General features: G+C 65.8%; 1 protein-coding gene across 4 annotated transcripts in view; it reads right to left on the reverse strand.

Annotated features, from left to right (window-relative positions):
* The window catches only part of KCNQ1 (potassium voltage-gated channel subfamily Q member 1), a 321,709-nt gene extending 311,964 nt beyond the window's left edge, over positions 1–9,745 (reverse strand). For all 4 annotated transcript variants that reach the window (XM_047823461.1, XM_047823460.1, XM_047823459.1 and 1 more), the window contains exon 1: positions 9,286–9,745. In XM_047823461.1, coding sequence (XP_047679417.1) covers positions 9,286–9,665 — 380 coding nt within the window. In that variant the 5' untranslated portion in view covers positions 9,666–9,745. The remainder of the gene's footprint in view (positions 1–9,285) is intronic.
* Between the last annotated feature and the right edge of the window lie 10,280 nt (positions 9,746–20,025).

The following is a 20,025-nucleotide window of genomic DNA, read 5'->3' on the forward strand; positions in this document are numbered from 1 at the left end:
GCTCTTGGGTTTCCCCGAGTCACATTCGTCAGGGTACAAGATGACGAGCCGTCTCCACAGGGACCTGCCGGCTTAGCCCCTGCCCGGCAGGTGAGCTCCAGGGTGCAAAGTCCTCCTGGTGCATCTCGGTCCGCGCGGCGTCCCCCCGCACCTGCCACGCCTCCAGCGGGGAGCACACCTTCAAGCTGTCACCGAGGCCTGGTGACGCGCCCTGGTGGCCTCTGATGGCCCTCCTGCTTCCAGCGTGGGCTCCACCACTACCACTCCTGCCCCAGGCCCAGATGGCTGGGATCGTCCAGGGAAGACGGTGCAGAGAGGCCACGCTCTGCGGGCTGGGGGTGCTCACGGCTAAGGGGGCGCTCCTCCCTTCTGGCCCTTTCCAGCAAACAGAAAAGCATTTTCTTCAACCAAATCATCGTGAACACCTGACACTTCCAGATGCGGGCAGGCGGGGTTTCGCTTCACCAACTTACATTGGAAATTTCCTCCTGCCAGGAGTCTCAGCTCTCGAGGACACCGACATAATTACTCATTTGCTTCACCCACAGACCCCGTGCGAAGGCCCGGGACTAATCGGGTGAGGGTCATCAAAGTGTGCCGGGACACTGGAAATCGCAGAGACGACGCTGGTCTCCAGGCCAGGTCTGCACAACAAAGTACCCACAGAGCTGCGCGGGTTCCGTGGGCCCCTCCTGCTCCCCGGAGGTGCCTTTGTGGAAGCTTTGGGTTGTCCTGCTGCCTTCACCTTCTAACATAAAGCAAGCACGCGGACGCCTGTGACTCTCCCCCTACTAGGTGCCCTTGAGAGTGTGCGGGGATCACAGGTCCCTTTCCCACACCTGCACGAGGCCCTGCACAGGGCAGACCCGGCCGGTCCCCACCACGGCCGCCTGAAGTTCCTTCCTTTTTTGCTGTTCTGAGGAGCTCTTCAGCAGACAGCCTCGCGTGTGCAGATTTTCCCGTTGGGTCGTGTTGGGGGTTTTTGTGGCCAACATTTTTGAGATAGACTCCAGGATGTGAAGTTGCTGGGGCAGGGAGGACACGCACGCACACCCCCCTCCCCACAGAGCCTACCATCCGGCAGGCTGTCCTGCCAGACGAGTGCTGTCTGCCTCACCAGCCGCCAGCGAGGGTGTCTACACAGGCTGGCGGGTTCCTGCCTGTCCAACGGGACCTGGCGGTGTCCGTGCCACTCCGACCCCCGGTGGGCTCGTACCTTCTCTCTTAGGACCCCTTGAGCTGTGCTCACCTCTCGCTCACCTTCCGCGGGGTCAGTGGGGTTTTGCTTATTTGCAGGAGTTCCCTCCCTCCCTACCAGAGAGATCGAGCCTCCGTGATAAGACGCAACCTCTCTCCAGGTTTTGTCCTGTTCTTACGGTGCTGGTGTCGCAGGAAGGGTTTTTTTCTCACACATGCGCCCTTCGTCTTAACGTGCTAGAGCCGCACAGGAGCCCCGGGCTGCCTTCAGCCCACGCGGAATCCACCTGCCGCCGCGTGACCCGCGGTCCAGCCTGGCCCTCTTCCTCGGGGCCCTCCCCTCCCCCGCACCGCGTGCTTCCCCCACTGGCCCGACGCGCCGACTAGATTTCCGGCCATGCGTTCACACGCGGTTGAGTCCATACGCGGATTTTCCATTCTGTTCCACTGTCCATCCGCCTGTCCACGTGCCGGTACCACACCGTCCTAATTACCCGAGCTTTACGGTTTATGGTCTGTTGAGCCGTCCTAGCCAAGAACGCAGATGTGACTTTTACAAGCGACCCACTGGAGACGTCATGGAGCAGAAAGTCACCACGAGACCTATCCGCATCACACGTTCAAAGCGCGTGGTTCCCCGGGCACCCCCTGAAGCTCTCCTGGGCTCCCCCAGGGGCCCCCTGCTGCACCCCCTGCCATGGGGGACACTTCTGGGAGGCGGGGGCCTGTCCCCCTGGGTCGGGGTTCCTCCTGCAGGTAAAGGCGCAGCCCCCCGCGGGACTGGGTGGGGTGGGAGTCCCGGTGTGGCCGGCCGTCTCCGGGGCTGCAGGGAGGGTTCCTGTCCGGCCGGCCTGGCCGTAGTTGCTGTGTTCAGTCTCCCCGTAGACCTCCGTGTGGCACTTGGTGGCAAATCCAGCGGGAAGAGGCAGAGGAGCCACTGTTGGGAGCATCTAAGAGGCGGCCGCCAGGTGCTTTGTGGAGCGGGAGCCTCTACAGCTTGGGGGTGAGGGCCAGAGGGCGTACAGGTGCCCCTGGGCACGCACCGGGCACGATGCCGGGAAAGGGGCTTCGCCCTGATCGAGGACGTTCACGTGCCACACACTTCCAGGCGGACGTGGAATAGGCTTCCAGGGGCTGCGTGAGCCAAGGGGCCAGTCCTCAGTTTCCCCATCTGCAAGTGGCTGAACAGTAAAGGCAGGTCCAGAGTCCCGGGTAGGCAGGGGCAGGCCCTCCGACCCAGGGGGGGTGGACGGGCACGCAGATCAGGGGGCCCGTTCAGAGAGTCCTGCCCCGGGCCGGGCCGGCTCCACAGATCAGGGCGGGTGGCGGCAGGGAGGGGTCAGACACCGGGGCCTCACCCGCCGTCAGGTGCTGCGTGGCCCTGGGCCGTCGCCCCCAGCCGCTCCGGCCCTCGGCCTCCCGCTCCGAGCCCACCCCCAGCCAGGGCTGCCGGGCACAGAGAAGCCCCTGAGGTAAGTGCTCTGAAAAGCACCCCCCACGGCCTCCCACACACCCCGGGGCCTGCAGGGCTCTCGGGCACACCGCTTTCCCAAGCTCAGGAATGCCGCTGGATAAAAATACCCACAGACGGATATCATCAGGCCCGGCCTGTCTGTGGGCTCAGAGCTGCTGGGCAACAGGCCTAGCGCCTCGGCCCAGGCCTCTTGGGGCCCCGGCTGCTGAGGCCGGATGCCAGGTGACCCTGTCGTGAGCGCCTGCCCTGCGGGGGTGCCAGGAGGGGGAGGACCCGGGAAGCCCCCCACCCCCCCCCCATCAGCATCACCCACTCAGATCTTCTAACACCCGAGAGCTGCTGAGCCACCGGGGTCCCAGCTCGGCCTTAGAGGTGGCAGAAAGGCAGTCGGCTCCGCGGGGAGGAGCGGCCTGCGGTTCTGGGAGGCAGAGCTCTAAGGCAGAGGCCTCTGAAGGCCGGTCACCACCCCCGACCCAGGGTGGGCAGACCTAGGACGCGCTGACGGTCAGCTCACCGGCCAGCGGCACCTCCAGGCTGGGCCTGGCTCCCACCTGCCCGGGGCCACCGCCCCTCTCCGTCCCTGACGAACGAACGGGTCAACACCACACTCCCCACTGCCCCACGGGGCCTCCGCAGGGCTGCCCGGGCTCCGGCCCAGATCGCAGGAGGCACTGCGGGCTTTCCAGCCAAACAGCCCTGGGCACACCTGGCTATGTGGCCTTGGGCACATCACCTGCCCTCTCTGAGCCCCAGGGTTTGTACCCAGCACCACTCATCGCCTCCACTCCTATGGGGGCAGGGGACAGGGAGGGGAGCCAGGCCCCTGTGCCCCAGCACGGTCACCACAGCGGGTGCCCACACGGGCTCAGAGAAGGGCCCGCGTCTCCCGGGCTCCACGGCAAAGGACAACCAGCGCAGAGGGCGGGTCCTCTCATAGGTTGGAAGGTCTCGCGTAAAGATGGCTCCTGGGGCTCGGGTCACGTAGTGTCCCTGGTGGTCACCGAGCCCCCACACCTGCTGCCAGCCAGGACCACCCTGCCCTCATGGCATCTGGGCTTGCTCACAGCCCCTGGGGAGGCCTCGGGACAGAAAGTGGTGGCCCTCGCTGGTGGAGGAGGTGTGGATGGTCGCCCGAGGTGCCCTGGGGACCCGGGGCCTCCTCCACACTCAGAGGTTTCCCCGCAGAGAGGGAGCCCAGACCCAGCTGACCCTCCAGATCCGTGGGGTCTGAGCTCAAGGGGTGCGGAAATTCTCACTTCTCCTCCAGCCGCAGCGGCCGGGGGCACAGGAGCTTCCAGAAGCTTCTGTGTGGCGTCACCTCAGGGCCCACATGATGCCCCCCCGGGTCCTCGCAGACAGCTGTCCTCGGATACCGTCTCCCGCTTCCCAGCAGCCAGACGTGAGCTCGTCCCGGCCACATCACCCCTGCCAGAGCACAGGCTCTCGAGCCACACGCCACGCCACGCCAGCCAAAAGCTGGTTCCGAACGTGGGTCTGAGAAGGGCCAGGGAGCTTCCCCGAGCGGCCACCCCGGCACGGGACCCGCGCGTCCACGCCTCGCTATCCAGAACGTGCTCCCAGGGCAGCACGGCCTGTCACCAGGGAGCTGGTGAACCAGGACCCTCGGGCCCCACGCCTGCCGGACCACACCTGCCTTGGGCGGCTTCCCCGGGGCACGAGGGCCTGGCCGCCCCCCCGTGCGTGCCAGCAAAGAGGCCCAGCACCAGAGCAGTGAACCTGGGAACCGGCTCTTGCAGCAGGAGGGAGATTCTGGGCACTCGAGTCCCCGAGAAGCAGCACACCAGGTGCCCGGCTGGACCCCGGATCCCTGGTGGACGCGACCCTCCAGGCCCTCAGCTGCTTAGCTCCACGTGACCGGTTCCTTGCTCTGCAGCTGCTCCCCGTTTCCTGGACGGCACACAGCAGGGACCTGCCGGCTCCTGGGCCCCAGTCACCCTGACCACGGGCAGCGCAGCCCTGCCGGGCAGGGAGGCACGGGAGTTTCCTGCGGTGGCCGCGACAGAGCACCACGGACGGGGCAGCTTAAACCACAGACAGTCACTGTCCCGTCCCCTGGTCCTGGAGGCCCGAGCCCGAGGTCCAGGCGTGGGCGGGACCAGGCCTCCCGAGGCCTCTCTCCTGGTGCGTGGATGGCCGTCCTCTCCCCGTGTCCTTGCGGGGGTCGTCCCTCCATGCGTGTCTGTGTCCCGATCCCCTCTTCTTGCAAGGACCCCGGTCACGCGGGATCAGGACCCACCCCGGTGACCCCATGTCACCTTAACCACCTCTTTAGAGGCCCTCTCTCTAAATACAGCCGCATTTGCCGGTCTCGGGGTTCAGGGCGGTGATGTAACCTTTCAACCCAAACGAGAGCACCCGTGTGCCCATGCCAGCACTCCTACCACACGCAGCCAGGCCCCGGGACCCCGGTGTCCCCCCCCCCCCACCGCCCCAGTCACAGGCAGGTTATCCCACGGGCACCCAGCAGCCCCGAGACGCCTCACGTCCGTCCTCCCCAGGACAGCCCCCCAGCCCTCGCCCAGCCCCTGTGACACCCTGTTGCATGTTAAGGTCCGGTGTGTGGGGGCAGCGAGTGCCAAGGGGTCCCTCCTAGAGCACCCCGGCACCCGCAGAGGGACAGGCAGAGCCCACAGGGAGCCACCGACTCGGGGCCAGGCCCAGGAGAACATTCTCTCTCGTCGCAGCAATGCTCCCGGTGGTGCCAGCGGCCCATCGAGGCCGCCACAGAGGAGGGGATGCACAGAGAGAGAAGGAACCTGGCAAGGCTGTCCAGCCACAGACGTGCTCAGACGTGAGGCCCCATCCCCGCCCCCTGGCCGCGCTCCCCGCATCCCGCGCCCCGTGGCCTCTGGACCCCAGGACCTTGGCATGTGCTCGGAGGCCCTTCTGGCCCGGGCTCCAAATTCATCCACCCCTGGACCATCCGTCTTCCTCTCCCACCTTCCTCGTGGCCTCGAGGCAGGCCTCCCCACCTGCCCCCCAGCTCGGGCTCGTGGCCTGGGATCCCCAACTCAGCCGGGCCACGACCAGAGGACCAGGCCCCAGAGAAGGGGACACGGGGAAAGGCACTAACAGGAATTCCCAGCTTCACCAAGCACTGGGGCAGAGGAACGCGTCGGGGAGGCTCAAAGGGGCGGTGGGAAGAGGCCTGACAGCCGTCCTCGGTACCCCGCCCCCCACGCAGCCCAAGAAACCGCCGGGCCGACTTCCAGCACGTCAATGATTAACACACACTCGCCGTGAGGTGTTGCCAAAGCCTCCTTGGAAGCCCAGGAAAGGCAGGGTGGCAGGGGGACGGCGACAGGAGCGCCCCGCGGAGTCTGAGAGCCAGGACCCCCTCCACGCGCCCTGAGGCCCTCCCTCAAACCTCTTAGCCGCACCTGCTCTCAACGTCAGGGCAGCCGGAGTCGATGCTGCCTGTGGGGGGCGCTGCGCACCTGGCCGGCACCCGGGAGCGGGCTGGCCCAGGATCAGGCAGCCACCGTGGTGGGAGGGTAGGGGGCGGGAAGGGACAAGAGTCAGCACACATCACGCTGCAGCTCCCCCGAGAGCTGGAGGGGAGAGGACGAAGGAGGAGGGAAGAGGGGGGAAGAGGGGAGGCGGGGTTCCTGGAGGCTCACCACTCAGGGGAAGGACACGGACCCCTGGGGGTCTACAGAGGGAGGTGGGGGCCCAGCCCAGCACCCAGGTTAGGGTGGCTAGGGGAACCTCTCCCCTGCCCAGCCGGCTCCACTGTGGCCCATCAGCGGGGAGACCGGGACCCCCCGCGCCTTCGGCAGACTGGGAGCCGCCACGCGGTGGGGGTACAAAGGGCCTCGGAAGGCCGGGGGGCCAGAGGGCAGGAAGCCCAAGCGGACAGAGTCCTGCTCCCTGACCCCAGCGGCCCAGGGAAGGCCGGGGGCACACAGGAAAGGCCGCTCTCCTCGGGGCTGGCCGGAGCAGGGGTTCCCCGAAAAGGGAGGGGCGGGGGGACAGGATATCCTGGCTAATTTCCCCAGCTGCCCCCGGAAGAGTGTGCCCAGGCTCGCGGGAACCGCCGGGACAGTGGCTCCCACAGCCGACCGCCCGGGGCCCCGGCCCTCGAGGCCAGGAAACCGAGCCCGGCCGCCGTGGCGTTGTCCTGCCCCTGCACGAGCTAGCCCAGCAAGGCCAGGGCTTTCTCTGCCGCCATCTCGGCCACTTCTTCCAGCCGCACCGGGGCCGGAGCGGACGCCGTGGCCCCCTCTCACGGGGCTCTGTTTGGGCTCAGGCCACCCAGCCCCAGGCCCCTGCTGCAATCCCAGCTCGAAGGCCAGGTCCCCTCAAGTCACTGGACAATTCGGAGAGTGACCAGGGCCTGCTGACCTCCTGGAGACACCGGGGGTGACGGAGGCAAGCTTCCCAGGCCCCAGACAAGCCACACGCCCTGCCCGGCCAGGGTCACCTCCAGCCCTGGCCCACGGGGGGGTGGGGAGCCACAGCGGGGGTCCACCCCCCCCCCCCCAGGGCCACGGCATACCTCCTCCAGGGCAGGGCCCAGAGCAGGAAATGACTGACCCAAGGTCACACAGCCACTCCAGGAGCATCCCTTCCTGGCCCGCCCCGTGGGGAAGCCACTCAGCCACCGTCCCCAGCAGCCACCCCTGCCCGCCAGCTCCCGGAGAGGCCGGGCAAAGGCGCTGTGCTGAGCACACTTCCGAGGGCTAAACAATCAGAATCAGGAAGAAAACACAAGTGTAAGCAGAGACTTCCTCTGGGGCGCGGCGAGCCCTCTTCCTCCACACGGCACGGCCAGAGAGCCCGGGGGACGCGCGCCCCCAGGCCTGCATCCCCAGGATGCGCATCGGGGGTCTTCCGGAGGCCCCTAGTCCTGGCAGCACTCCAGGGGCACGGAGGCACTGCCACGCCACCGGGAAGACCCCCGGGCGTGCCTCCCCGCCTTTGCTGGGAGCTGGCACGTGGGGCTCCGGGACGGAGAGGCTGCGGGGCAGGGTTTTCTCCGGAGCCTGGCTGTGGGGTCCATCCCACCCCTGGGCGCCTCAGGTCAGGGCCAGGAGACAGGCAGCCCGTGGGAACCGTGGCACCCACAGCCGGTGTCTGACTCGTGGGGTCCCTCGGGGTGGAGGCACACGAGCGTTCCCTAAGCCCCAAACAAGCCACTGCTGCAACCACGGGCAGGGCCACCCACTCTCTCCCACAGACGGGCCACCGACACGGTTCGGGCACCCTCTGACTCTTTGGCAGGTGGGGGCGGGGTGGGGAAGAGGCTCCCATGCCTCTGGGGACACCGTCCCGGAGACTTGTCAGCCGACAAGACCCTCGGTGGGGTCGGCAGCAGCCCAGGTACCACCTGCACTCACAGAGGAGCCGGAGTGCGAAGCTGAGGCCGCCCCACCCCCACCCCGCCTCACCTTCCCCACAGGATGCTGCAAGCCAGCCGGAGCCCAGTTCCCGCTGCACCCCTGGGGCCCGAGGGTCTCTCGGCGGGAGAATGAAGGGCCCCGACGCCCGCCCCCCCCCCCAACCAGGTCTCTCCCGGCCACAGGCCAGCCAAGGCTGCTGAGACGAGCACCTGTCACTAGAGGGAGGCTAACCCACGTGCCCCCCGGCAGAGCCCCCCCCCCCCCAACCCCCGTGAAGGCTCACGGCCCGAGGCTGGCCGGCTGAACAGCCAGGAAGTAAGACTAGGCAACAGCAGGGGAGGGCTCCAGGCAGGCAGCGAGGAGGGTGGCCCCGAGGAGGGAACTTCCTTGTACCCCCACCCCCGAGAAAGGAGGGCCCTGCCCCACACAGGCACGCCACCGCACGAATCAGAAGCACCTGGCTCACAGCAGGACCAGGTGCCGCCTGTAGGGCCCTGCGTTCCCGGTGCCCGGCCTCCTCTGATTGAGGGCTGGAACCCCGGGGAACATTCCCGCCCCGCCCCGCCCCTCCCCTCCCCTCCCCTCCCCTCCTCCTCCAGGCTGCTTCACCAGCTCGCATCTCTGAAGGCGGTTTGGGCCCTCCCCGCAGCCAGGGGGACCCCTCAGGGACACCCGGCTGCCTGTCACCCTGGGAGGCAGCCCTGCACCCCTGGCCGGGAGACCCCCCCCTCCCACCACCACCACCACCACCACCACCACACGTGGACTGCCTTGAACTGGGAGGGTCTGAGACAGCTGCTGGACCAGCAGGAGTTGGGCCCCTCCCCTCCTGGGGGCTCGGGCATCTTGGGTCCCAGCGACCCGGAGGAATTCTCTCCTCGGCACCCAAGGGCAAGCGCCCCGGCCCGCGGTCTTTCCCAGAAGGATTAACACCTGGACCGTCCTTCCAGGGAGGCACGGAGCCAACTGCTGGGCTCGGGCCACCTCCCCCCACACGCCTGGGCAGAGCCAGCAGGAAGCTTCCCACCCCACAGGGTCAGACCCACACGTCCCTGAAGTCCAAGGGACGGCCTCCTCAGAGTCGCCGTTTTCCCCATGAAGCCCTCCCTGCCCTCCCGGCCGCTCTGGGTCGCACGCAGCTGGCACCGTCCCTGCGGCAGCAGGTGGCAGGAGACAGGGGGGCCCGCACGCCCCTCGGCAGCCCACGGGGAGCCCCGGTGCCCGCCGGCCGAGGCCCGCGGCGCTACTCACACTGCGAAGTGGTACACGAAGCACTTCCAGCCGGTGGGGCGCTCGAGGAAGTTGTAGACGCGGCCCTGGATGTGGGTGCGCGCGAGGAGCGGGCGGCGCGCGCTGTAGATGGAGACGCGCGGGTCGAGGCTCACGGGCGGCCGCGGGGCAAGGTCGGCGGCGGTCGGGGGCGCGGCCGGGGACGCGAGGGGCGCGGGGCCCGGGGCGCCCGGCGGCGCGATGGGTGCGTAGAGCGCGCCGCCCCCCGGGCCGCCCTCCGCCAGCTCTAACGAGAAGGGACACTTCTTGGCCAGGCCCGTGCTGCCCCGCCGGGAGCCCGGCAGGCGGCCGCAGCCCCAGCGCTTCTTGTCGGGCCTGGGCGGGGAGGAGGCCGCGGCCATGGCCAGGCAGCGCCCGCGGGGGGCCGGGCGGGCGGCGGCACCCGGAGCTGCAGCGAGGGCGGGCGCCTGGGCGCAGTGCGGGCGGCCGCTGCCGCCAGCCCCGCCGCGGGGGACCGCTGCCCGCCCCGCCCGGCCGCGGGGGGCGGGGCCGGAGGGGGTGGCGGCCGAGGGCCGGTCCCCGGGGAAGGCGCGCCCCGCCCCCCGGCCAGACGCCCCGCCCGGACCGTCGGCGCTCCGGGGTTGCCCCGGCCCCGCGCCTGCAACCGCTCGCCCGCTCGGTCCCTCCGGCGCCGCGCGCCCACCTGTTCCTCCCGGCCTGTGTCATTCACCGGCTCCGCCCGCCCCCTCCCGCGCGCCTCTGCTCTGCCCCCCGTCGCGCCCACGCGCGCGCCCCGCCCCCCACGCCCACCTGCCGCGGGGAAGGCGCTCCCAGCTGAGCCCCGGGAAGGCAGGCGCTGGGCGGCAGGTGCAGCGACCTCGATCGAGCCGGGCGGCCGGGCAGGCCAGTCGGGTGGGGCTCGGACACCCGCGTTACCGGACAGAGGGTGGGGATACAGAGGTAAAGAGGGGCGCCCTAGGGCACGCCCGGACTGACCCTCTCGGTGCCCGGAGGGCGGCCTGTTAGCTCTTCCTCCAACACTTTGCGCGCCCCCCCCCTTTGCCCCCCCTTTGGCTCTGTGAGTGGAGAAATATGGGTGGGCTCCGTGCCCACCAGGGCCATCGGACCCGCGAGGCAAGCCGGTCAGGACCGCCCAGCGGGAGCCGGGTGGAGGCTGCCGGAAGTGTCTGTCAGGGGTCGTCGGTGGGGTTGGCCGCCGGGCAGGTCATGGCAAGGTGTTTTCAAGGGCCGTGCAGGATGGGCGTCTTGTCCTTCTGGCCCTCTGCCCCAGGCTGCGGCTGGACCTGTGGATTTCCCTGGGTGCGGGTGGGTGTCAGGTTTGCAAGGTCCTCCGCACTGCCCCTGGCATCCGGTTCCCTGCACCCTGGGGTGCAGAAGTGGAGCATTGGGGGAGGAACAGAAAAAAATAGCCTCTCTTGGGACCTTGTCCAGGGCAGACGGATAACTGCCTGCTAGCCATGTCAGGGACAGGTCACTTACAAGACACCTCCCAGGTCTTCACTGAGCACCCCGGGGCTGATTTATTTCATGTACCCCCCACCCCCGCCCCCACCAGAAAGCCACCTGTGTTGGTGGATACAGTGCGGTTCTGGCCCTTCGCCCCTGACTCCCCACCCCTGGGTGCTGCCCGCACACAGCCAGCAGTTTGTATTTGCAGAAAAATGAATGAAGTGGGTCCCAGCCTGCGGCGGGCACTTTGGAGACTCCAGGCTGGCACTAGGGAGCCTCTCTGGAAGTACAACGCTTCGGCAGACGGCCAGAGGGAGGCGGAGAGAGAGCCACCACGGGGCCCCAGGGGACAGGCCAGGGCACACAGCAGGCACTCAGTCAATCCTTTCTGAATGAACGCGTGAATGAGCGAGCTGCGTCCGCACATCCACATCCCAAGCCGAAGGAGGAAGATGGTCTTTTAACGGTGGAAGAACTGAGGAGGGAGGGCCGTAGAGAAGGAAGGAAAAAAGTGAGTTCGGATCCGTCTCACACACAGCAGACGGGAGTAGTGTTTGAGTGGGTCGGAGGCTTAAATAGAAACGCTGAAGTGAAGCCACGCGGATCCTGTAGAAACTCTCATTCTGCAAACACCTGTAAGCAGGGAAAACATGTCTAATTGTGCTTGAAACCGAGACGGTGCCTGAAATTAGCAAGGTCAGAAAGACAACCGAGCGGCTGGAAGGAGAATTTACGACTCGATCGCAGGCGGAGGATGGATACAGCACCCACTCGTGAAGGACATGTGATGTGGGACAGAGAATGACAGACGGCCTCCGGGAGAGTGGGCCCAAGACGGGAAGGGTTCACAGGAAAAGGGGCTGGTGGTCTTTGCACGTAGAGAAAATGACCGACGTCACTCGTGACGGGAAAACTACAAGCGAAGAGTACATTCTGATGCCCCGTTCACCTATCTGATTGGCGAAAATCCAGACGTCTGACGGGGCCCCCATGCCGCGGGCGAGGAGGCAGGGCTCCCGCACATCGGGAACTGACCCAGAGACCCGGGGCGGGGGTGGGGGTGGGATGGAAAATGCTGCACACACGGGCCACGCAGCGGTGTGCTGGCTGTATCAGCCAAACGCCGGAAACAACATCCCTCAGTCAGTCGAATGCGATATGGCACCGCCCCACGGTGACGCCCACGATCGGTGTTTTCACCGGCTCGCGAAGGCCCAGGGCACCCAGAGACCACGTTGTTCCCCATAGGAGTATTGTCACTTTGGGATTAGGCATAGGATGTTAAATTCCGGGACTTTGGGTATAAGAAATAGAAGCATAGCCATCAAGGAAATACGGATCAATCCTTAAATTGGAATCGGGAATCCTGGCATCATCTGCTGTGCCCGTTTATCTGAAAACGAAATTACTTTCGAGCCCATCCCGCCGAAAAGGTTCAGGAGGGGCCCGTCGGCAGCAAGACAACTTGAGCATGAAAAAGACTCGTGGAGCAAACGACCTCATGGCTTAAACCATTGATTCAGAGCGAGGCTAAAAAAAAAAAAAAAATCCTCCTTGAGCCTGTGCTGGTAGCGGGCCCGCTGTTCTGGAACCGTGTGTATCCCGCCCGCCCTCTTCTGAACCAGACTTCAGGGGCGAGAGGCCCAGGTGCTGGAGGTGTGCCCTGCTCTACTTCCCGATAACGATTGTGCCGGGTCGGGAGTCACTTTGAAGCAGTCGCCAGGGAGGGGTGGGGGTCAGAGTACAGATTAGGCCAAACCGCCTCTGAATTGGCCATTGTTGGGCTGGCCGCCGGGCAAGGTCATGACACTACCAAGTTTACGTTTTGTGGACGTGTCCATACTTTTTAAGTTGTAACATGTGGCCACCCAGGCACCCGGGGAGGCTTCCCGGAGGGCCACGTGCTGGCCTGGGGCTGCGGGCCGGGGGGCAAGGGGCTGGTGGGCGTGCCCTGAGCCGTGCAGGAGCCTGCTCTGGGGGTCCTGGGCGGTGGCACAGGGACACTGGGGGGCACGGGAGGCTGGCCACGAGGTTGCAGAGAGCTCCCTGCAAGCCCCACCCTGGGGGAGAACCCGGGACCGAGGACCTAGGACCCAGGACCAAAGACCCAGGACCCAGGACCCAGGACTGAGAACTGAGGACCTTCCTTCCGGGGGGCCACGGGCCAGCTGCAGTGGGAGGAGCCTAGGCTCATCGAAGACACTTGGGCAAACTGAGGCTGGCGAAGGGTGGGGTGCGTGGCTGCCACGGGGTCTGTGGCCTAGGGGACGCACCACCAGAGGCTTCCCAGCTGGTGGCCTTCAGCTTGACTTTCACTCCAGCCTCACTGAGCACAGGGCACAGCGTTCACGCAGGGGCCACGAGCTGTGTGCAGGAGGCTCTGCCCTCCCGGGGACTGACGTGAGCAGGCAGTGCAGACGCAGGAGACAGAGCGGCCGGGGAGGGGGAGGACGGGTTGCTGAGGGGGACCCCCAGAGAGGGTCTAGGGGGGACACATTTACAAAGACCTTTTCCAGGCCCTTCAGCTGATTGGAGAGGTATCTGCATACAGTGGGCAGTTAGTGCAGAGCGAACGGATGCAGGGTGGAGTGGGGGGACCGGGGGGGGGGGGGGCGCTGCCACGGCTCTGTCTTCCTCAAGCTAACCAGTCTCTCCAAAGAGGGTCCTGTGCTGGCTGGCGCGTGTCCCTGGGGGCGTGGCAGCGGTGCCGGGGAATGTGGCTTTGCCCCGCCCAGCCGCACACTTAGGCTCTTCTCCATCCTGGCCACTGGCGGCTCTGGTCACACCTGAGCCCTAGACGCTTGCCCTGCACGGACTCCCATCCGCGCGGGCCGGTGGGCACAGCACCCCCGAGGCAGGGGTCTCCGGCCCCTGGACACCGAGTCGCCTGGGACTCCCAGTGTAGACGCAGACGCAGTGGGTCTAGGGAGGGCCCAGGAATCGGCATTTCAGTGGGTTCCCCGCCCTTCCTGACAGGGGACACTGAGGACCCCCAAGTTTTGGCCACCGCACTCGGACAGAGGCCAGAGGGGAGTCCTTCCTGAGTTGCCCACGTCTGTGTCCCTCTTGGGCCGTGTGAACGTCACTCCACAGACGTGACCGGTTCCCACTGTGTGCCCGGCTTGGCGAGCGAGAGGCCTTGCCTTGGCGGGTCCCAGAGCCGAGCCGGACAGACTGAGCTGGACGCACCGTCAGCGCACGGGCACCTCGGAGGCAGGAGACGGACGGACGGCCCCCCGCCCTACTCCTCCACTTGCCGCCTGTGCTCTCTGCCCCTCTCCCTTCCGAGGCGCGAGGCTGGAGCCGTGTGCATGCACGTGTGTACGTGCATGTATGTGCACGCGAGTGTGCAAGCACATTGTGGGGCGCGTGGGCACGCCTATGTGTTCTGCCTGTCTGTGTGCGTGTCTGGCACACACATGTGCCCGGGCTGTGCTGGACCACGAAGGGACCGGAGATACCCCGTCCGCCCTCCTGGAAGGGCAGCCTGGAAGCAACAACCAGACCTGGTGGGGTCGGAGGAAAGAAGGGCTCAGAAGGGAGACCGGCACGGTCAGAGCTGGGGGCAGGGAGCCCCCCGCAGGCCCATACCTGGACCCCAGCCGGCCGCCCACGCGGTCGCCTGCCTGCGGCTGAGCCCTGCCGGCAGAATCAGACGCCCACACTCACCCCTCCCAGCCGGGACGCGGAGTCCTGCCCGGCATCCCGTGGGCGAGCGGGGAGCTCCCCGAGTGTTTTCTGTGGTCCGAGGTCAGGTCACCAGGCATCACCGCCTTCCCGAGCTCCTCTCCCGCTCCCCGTTCTGGGGCCGGGGCCCAGGGTGGCCACAGACGGCCGTTCTGCCTGCTCGCTGGGGCTCAGCCATAGTTCTCCTGATGGAGCAAACGTTTTGCATGAGTTTGGGGCCCCGGCACTGGTTTCGTGCTGGGGGTTCAGCTTCAGAAGCATGTTGTGACTGTACCGCAAGAACCCTGGGGTCCCCCCCGCCTCCCCCCCCCCCCAGCCTTCGAGCGTCCTTCCCCTTCGGAGAGGATGTCCTCGGGACCAGCCCCGAGAATCCAAAGTCCCGGTGACGAGGGTCCAAGGCGGCTGGAGCCTGGCGTGGTCTCCCTCGCAGGGGCCCCGGACAGCACTCGCCCTGGGCAGAAAAGTCAGCTTTGGGATTTGGGGCCAGCGTCCAGCTGGCAGGGCCGTGTAATAATACCTTTGCTGGGAATTTGCACCAACTACTTGAAAAATCGAGATTTGATTTTATGCTAAACCATCCATCCAACCGTTGCGAGGATGTGCGGTCTGGTGCTCTTTGGTGACATCACCCCGAAAACGTGCTCCTCAGGCTCTCGCCCTCATCCTTTGCTTTCTGGTGTGACCTGACAGGGGACAGTCAGGGGCTCTCCGAGCCAGGTCGGGCCCTGGGGGCACCCCCCCCCCGCCCACGCCCACTGCACACGGCCTCAGCTGACCCTGCCCCGTCAGCAGGCTGCTGTGCCCCCTCGAGGTTCATGCAGGGCCTGCTCCTGGGGCATCTGGTGAGCTATCAGGCCCCTCCTTGCTGGAGACTCAGGTGGGTGTCCCTGGCCATTTGGAGAATGGAGGGCAGGAAGCCAGGACTAGGTGGTCTGCCCCCAGTCCTCTGAGGCCATGGCAGGCGGTTTCCTGGCCAGGGTCCTTGTCCACTTGGCTAGTGCTGCTGGCTTGGCACTCCAGCCAACAGGCGGGCCCTCTGAAGCTGCCCCTGGGGCCTGTCTCGGAGCCAGAACCAGACTGGGCCTCAGCCAGGAGCGGGGCAGGTGAGCAGGTTCGGGCCACAGACCGGCAGGGAGGCCAGGTGGCGGAGCCAACAGCAAAATGGGATGAATGGAGGAGAGAGAAGCAGGGATGACTCAGTCGCCCAGCCAGTATTTATTGGGCGCCTACTGAGTTCCCAGTCTTGCTTGGCTACAGTGTGGGGGAGACCAGATGAGCGGAAGGCCAGGCCTTGCCCCGGGGCGGGGGGGGGAGGATGGTGATTTTGTCTGTGAGATACACAGACCAAGGGAGAAACCGCATGAGAACCTGACACGCTATACACGGTGCCTTGCCCGGCCCCTCCCCTGCTCCCCCCACAGCTGCCCAGCGCCTGTGAAAGAGCCGTTCTCACCAGCCATGTGGGCACCCTGAGGGCTGGGACTGACTCATTCATTCCTGTGAGTCCAGGTGTCCAAGAGAAGGCAGTGAATGCTGAGTGGGTGGCCGGAGAGACAAATGGGTGCATGGATGGGGGGGTGGGTGGACTGAGGAAAGGACAGACGGATGGACTGATGCCTGGTGATGGGAGGGTAGATGGACTGAAGGGTTAGTGGAAAAGCGGGCAGGTGGATGGATGGATGGATGGATGGATGGACAGATAGAGGGATGAGTAGGTAGAGGGATAAATGGATGGATGGATGGATGGATGGAGGGATGGAGGGATGGAGGGATAGATGGACAGAGAATGGACGGATAGATGAATGAGTGGATGATCGATGGATGGATGGATGGATGGATGGACAGATAGAGGGATGAGCAGATAGAGGGATAAATAGATGGATTGATGGATGGATGGACAGAGAAATGGATGGATAGACGAATGAGTGGATGGATGGATGGATGGATGGATGGATGAGTCATGACAGGTGAGTAGATGGATCAGTTAGATGGATGGATAAACAGATAGATGGGTGGTGGGACAGATGGATGGACAGATGGACTGGTGGATGATGGATGGATGGACAAATGGACGGGTGGATGGGTGGACAGAGAAATGGATGGATAGATGAATGAGTGGATGGATGGTTGGATGGACAGATAGAGGGATGAGTAGATAGAGGGATAAATGGATGGATGGATGGATGGATGGAGGAGTCATGACAGGTGGGTTGATGGGTCAGTTAGATGGATGCATGAACAGACAGATGGGTGGTGGGACAGATGGATGGACAGATGGACTGGTGGATGGATGGGGGAGGGTAAGCGAATGAATGACAGGCAGATGGACCACCCTTCCTTCAGTCGTTTGCAAAATGTTACCTTCTCAATGGGTCATCCTTCATAGACAGACCTGCTCAAATAAATCCTATAATCACTTTTTCCACAACTATTTTCGGTGTTTCTTTTACTTTTATCTTATTTTATTTTATCTTATCTTATTTTAATGTTTGAGAGAGACAGAGCGAGCCAGCAGGGAGAGGGGCAGAGGGAGACAGAGTCCGAAGCAGACCCCATGCTCAACAAAACCCTGGGATCGCGACCCGAGCCGAAATCGAGAGCCGGACACCCAAGAGCCCCTCTCCCTTTTCTTTAGTTCCGACGTGTCTCATTGTTCATTGTCTGTGTCTCGCCTCACACCCGGCACAGTGCTGACGTGTTTGGTGACAGAAGGGGTGCGGGGTGGTGTGTGGGTGGGAGCACCACGGGGCCAAGAGGCGGGGAGTCCACAGAGGCCCGTGTGTGACAACCCTCGCAGAGCCCGGTGAGGGGGACTGGTTTCTTGGAGGCCACGAGGAAGGATGGGGGCAGCTGAGGCCTGGCGGGGCTGTGGTCCTCGGGCCCGATGCCGCATTCCGCAGCTCCAGTTGCCCCTGTAGGACAAGACCTGTGTGGCCGAAGACACCTGGCGGGTGCACAGCACACCCTCTGGTCCCTGGACGCTCACCTCCCTGGGGCCCTGGGGCGCGGGGCGTGGGGGAGGGAGCTCCAGAGATTCCAAGGACGCAGGGCTCTGCTCAGGACACTGTCCCCCCCCCCCACACACACACACCACAGCCCACGGGCAGTGGAGTCACGTCTGTGTTTCGCACGGGGACCCGGTTGTTAGGGAGCGTTACCCGGCAGCCCTGCCCCCTCACAGGGGTGTGCGCACGTGCGGGACACAGCACCCTTTCCCTGGGCCCAGCCCTCCACACCTCTGCACGGCCGCCTGCTGCGGGAGGCACTCCTGTATTTGCAGGTCCGCCTTTGACCGCCAAGCGCCTCGGAGGGGACGGGTGGGCGTGTCTCCTTCGTGCCGCTCCAGAAAGCCGGGGGAAGAGACCCGGTTCTGCTTCACGGCAGGGTGCGAGTCTGGGCTGCGCCGCACGGGTGGCCCTTAAACTGGGTGTTTGGCCTCCACTGTGGGCACCCGGGTCAGCCCAGAGGCTGCGGTCAGGGGTCCTGGCCCCCAGAGCCTGCCCTGCCCTCTCCTGCTGGGAGCAGCCGGAGGGGGCATCCCTCATGAGCACCAGGGCAGTGACCCTTCCTGTCTGAGGGTCCCTGAGTCGGGGCCTCATGCAGACCCAAGGGAGGCCTGGGGAAGGAGGAGACCCAGGGCCGGGGGGCCCTCTCTGGGTCATGGCTTTTGTGCTACGACACAGAGCAAAGGTGGTGCAGAGGCCGAGTCTCCCCGCACACGAGAGCCGGTGTGGCAGCCAGCACCCCGGGGAGGGCCACCCCTCTAGGGCCACACCCTCCACCCCTGCGTCCCTCCGGGGCCGTGGCTGTGCCTCTGTGGGTCCTTGGGGTCGGCCTGCTCTGGGGCGGGGTCTGAGGCCTGGGGGGCTGGTTCCCTCCCTGACCTGGTCTCTCCCCCAAAAGCAGGTGTCGTGTGAACCCAATCCCGTCCGGGGCCAACTGTGGTGAGGGTGAGGAAGGCCCACTCAGACGGGTCCCAGGGCCGGCGGGTCCCAGGGTCCTGGGGCGGCCCTCCCCGCACAGAGGGACACAGCGCTGGTGGGTCCCAGGGCCCGGAGGCGCCCCAGCCTGAGCCGAGCCTGGCCACACCCTGCCTGTCCCAGGCACTAAGACCTGCCAGCTGTCCTGTCTTGGCCCCACGGCGGCTCGCGCCCAGACACAGCCCCGCAGGCTCGCTGAGCCCCCCACTCATTCCTTTGTTCCCCGACGGCTTTGGTTCTGAGCCCGGGGTGGGGACGGCGGCAGACTCAGAGGCTGACAGGTCTGACCAGGAAGCAGACCCGAGGCAAACAAGTACGTGACAGGTCACTTCAGAGGGCCAGGCTCCCCGGAGAACACCGGGAAATGTGGGAGAGAGACCCAGGGAAGGACCCAGTGCTGGTCGGGTAGAGGTAGGGGGACAGCAGAAGGGAGGGGGAGACAGGGAGCAAAGCAGAGTCCGGATGGCTGGAGAGGCAGGTGGGGGATGGGCAGGGGTGGGGAGGCGGAGACGAGGGAGGCGGGGGGACGGGCAGGGGCAGGGCAGGGGCCATGGGCCGGTTAAGGTTCTATTTCAACAATAGGAGCCATGGAAGGTTGTAGGCAGGAAAGGAGCATGGCCCGATACGGGGTTGGGGTGGCTGGGGCAGGGTGTCCGGGAGGCAGAGACAGAGGGGCAGGACAGGGACAGAGGACGTGAGGGGCAGACCGTGTGCCCCACGAGCTCGAGGGGCTGGGGAGACCACCTCACTGTCCATTCCCCCCGACACCGGCAGGACCCCCAGCCGGCCCAGGCCCCAGGCTGGCAGGATGGGCGTGAGCCCAGGTTGGTCATTCGGAGTTGGGGAGTGGCCCAGCAGACGCCCCCCCCATCTTACCGGGGCTGTAGTCTGACCCGGTGCACGCCGCCGCTCCCCTTCAGAATCTGGCCCACAGGGTCGCCGGCCCGGAGGGCTTGTGGGTTCCACTTACCTGGGGCCCCTTATTTCCTGAAGGACCTCAGAAAGCCCCATCCTCCCTGGGCAGGCCCCCAGCAAAGCTAGGGGATGGGCCCCGGCCGTGATCTGAGCCCTTGTGTGTCCAGGGGCAAAGCTGGCTTCCACTGCCCGGACCTCCTCGGCCATCCCGACTCTGCTCGCGGTCCTGGGGCGCCCTCTGGTGGCTGACAGGTCAGACTGGAGAGGCCTCGGTGGAGGTGGGGGTGGGGGCAGAGGGCAGGGCCTGGATGCTGTCCCCCACCCGTCCCCCAGCTCAGGGAATGAGTCATCCCTGGGAGGCGGTTTGGGGAGGGGGGTCCTGGGGGTCTCTTTGGGGAAGGGGCCTACAGAAGTGTCGTCCAGGCTCTGTTCTCAGGTGTGACCCACAAACTCTCAGAAGCCAGGCTTTTCAGGTTCCCATTTTTCAGAGAAACAGAGGCCCAGAGCGGATGGGGAGCCTGACAGATACGCAGGGTGCGAGCCCAGGAGGGGAGGGGCAGTCCCCGGCCGCCGGTCCCCCACGACACAGCTGGGCTGCGCACCCTGGGGTCAGCCACCCCCTTTGTTGGACAGAGAGACCCAGGTGCGTCTGGTGTGACACAGACGGGACTTGCCCCAGGCCCCAGGCCGCCCCGGGGCACAGCCGGTG

Source organism: Prionailurus viverrinus, chromosome D1 (assembly GCF_022837055.1).
Source record: "Prionailurus viverrinus isolate Anna chromosome D1, UM_Priviv_1.0, whole genome shotgun sequence".
Taxonomy (NCBI): domain Eukaryota; kingdom Metazoa; phylum Chordata; class Mammalia; order Carnivora; family Felidae; genus Prionailurus; species Prionailurus viverrinus.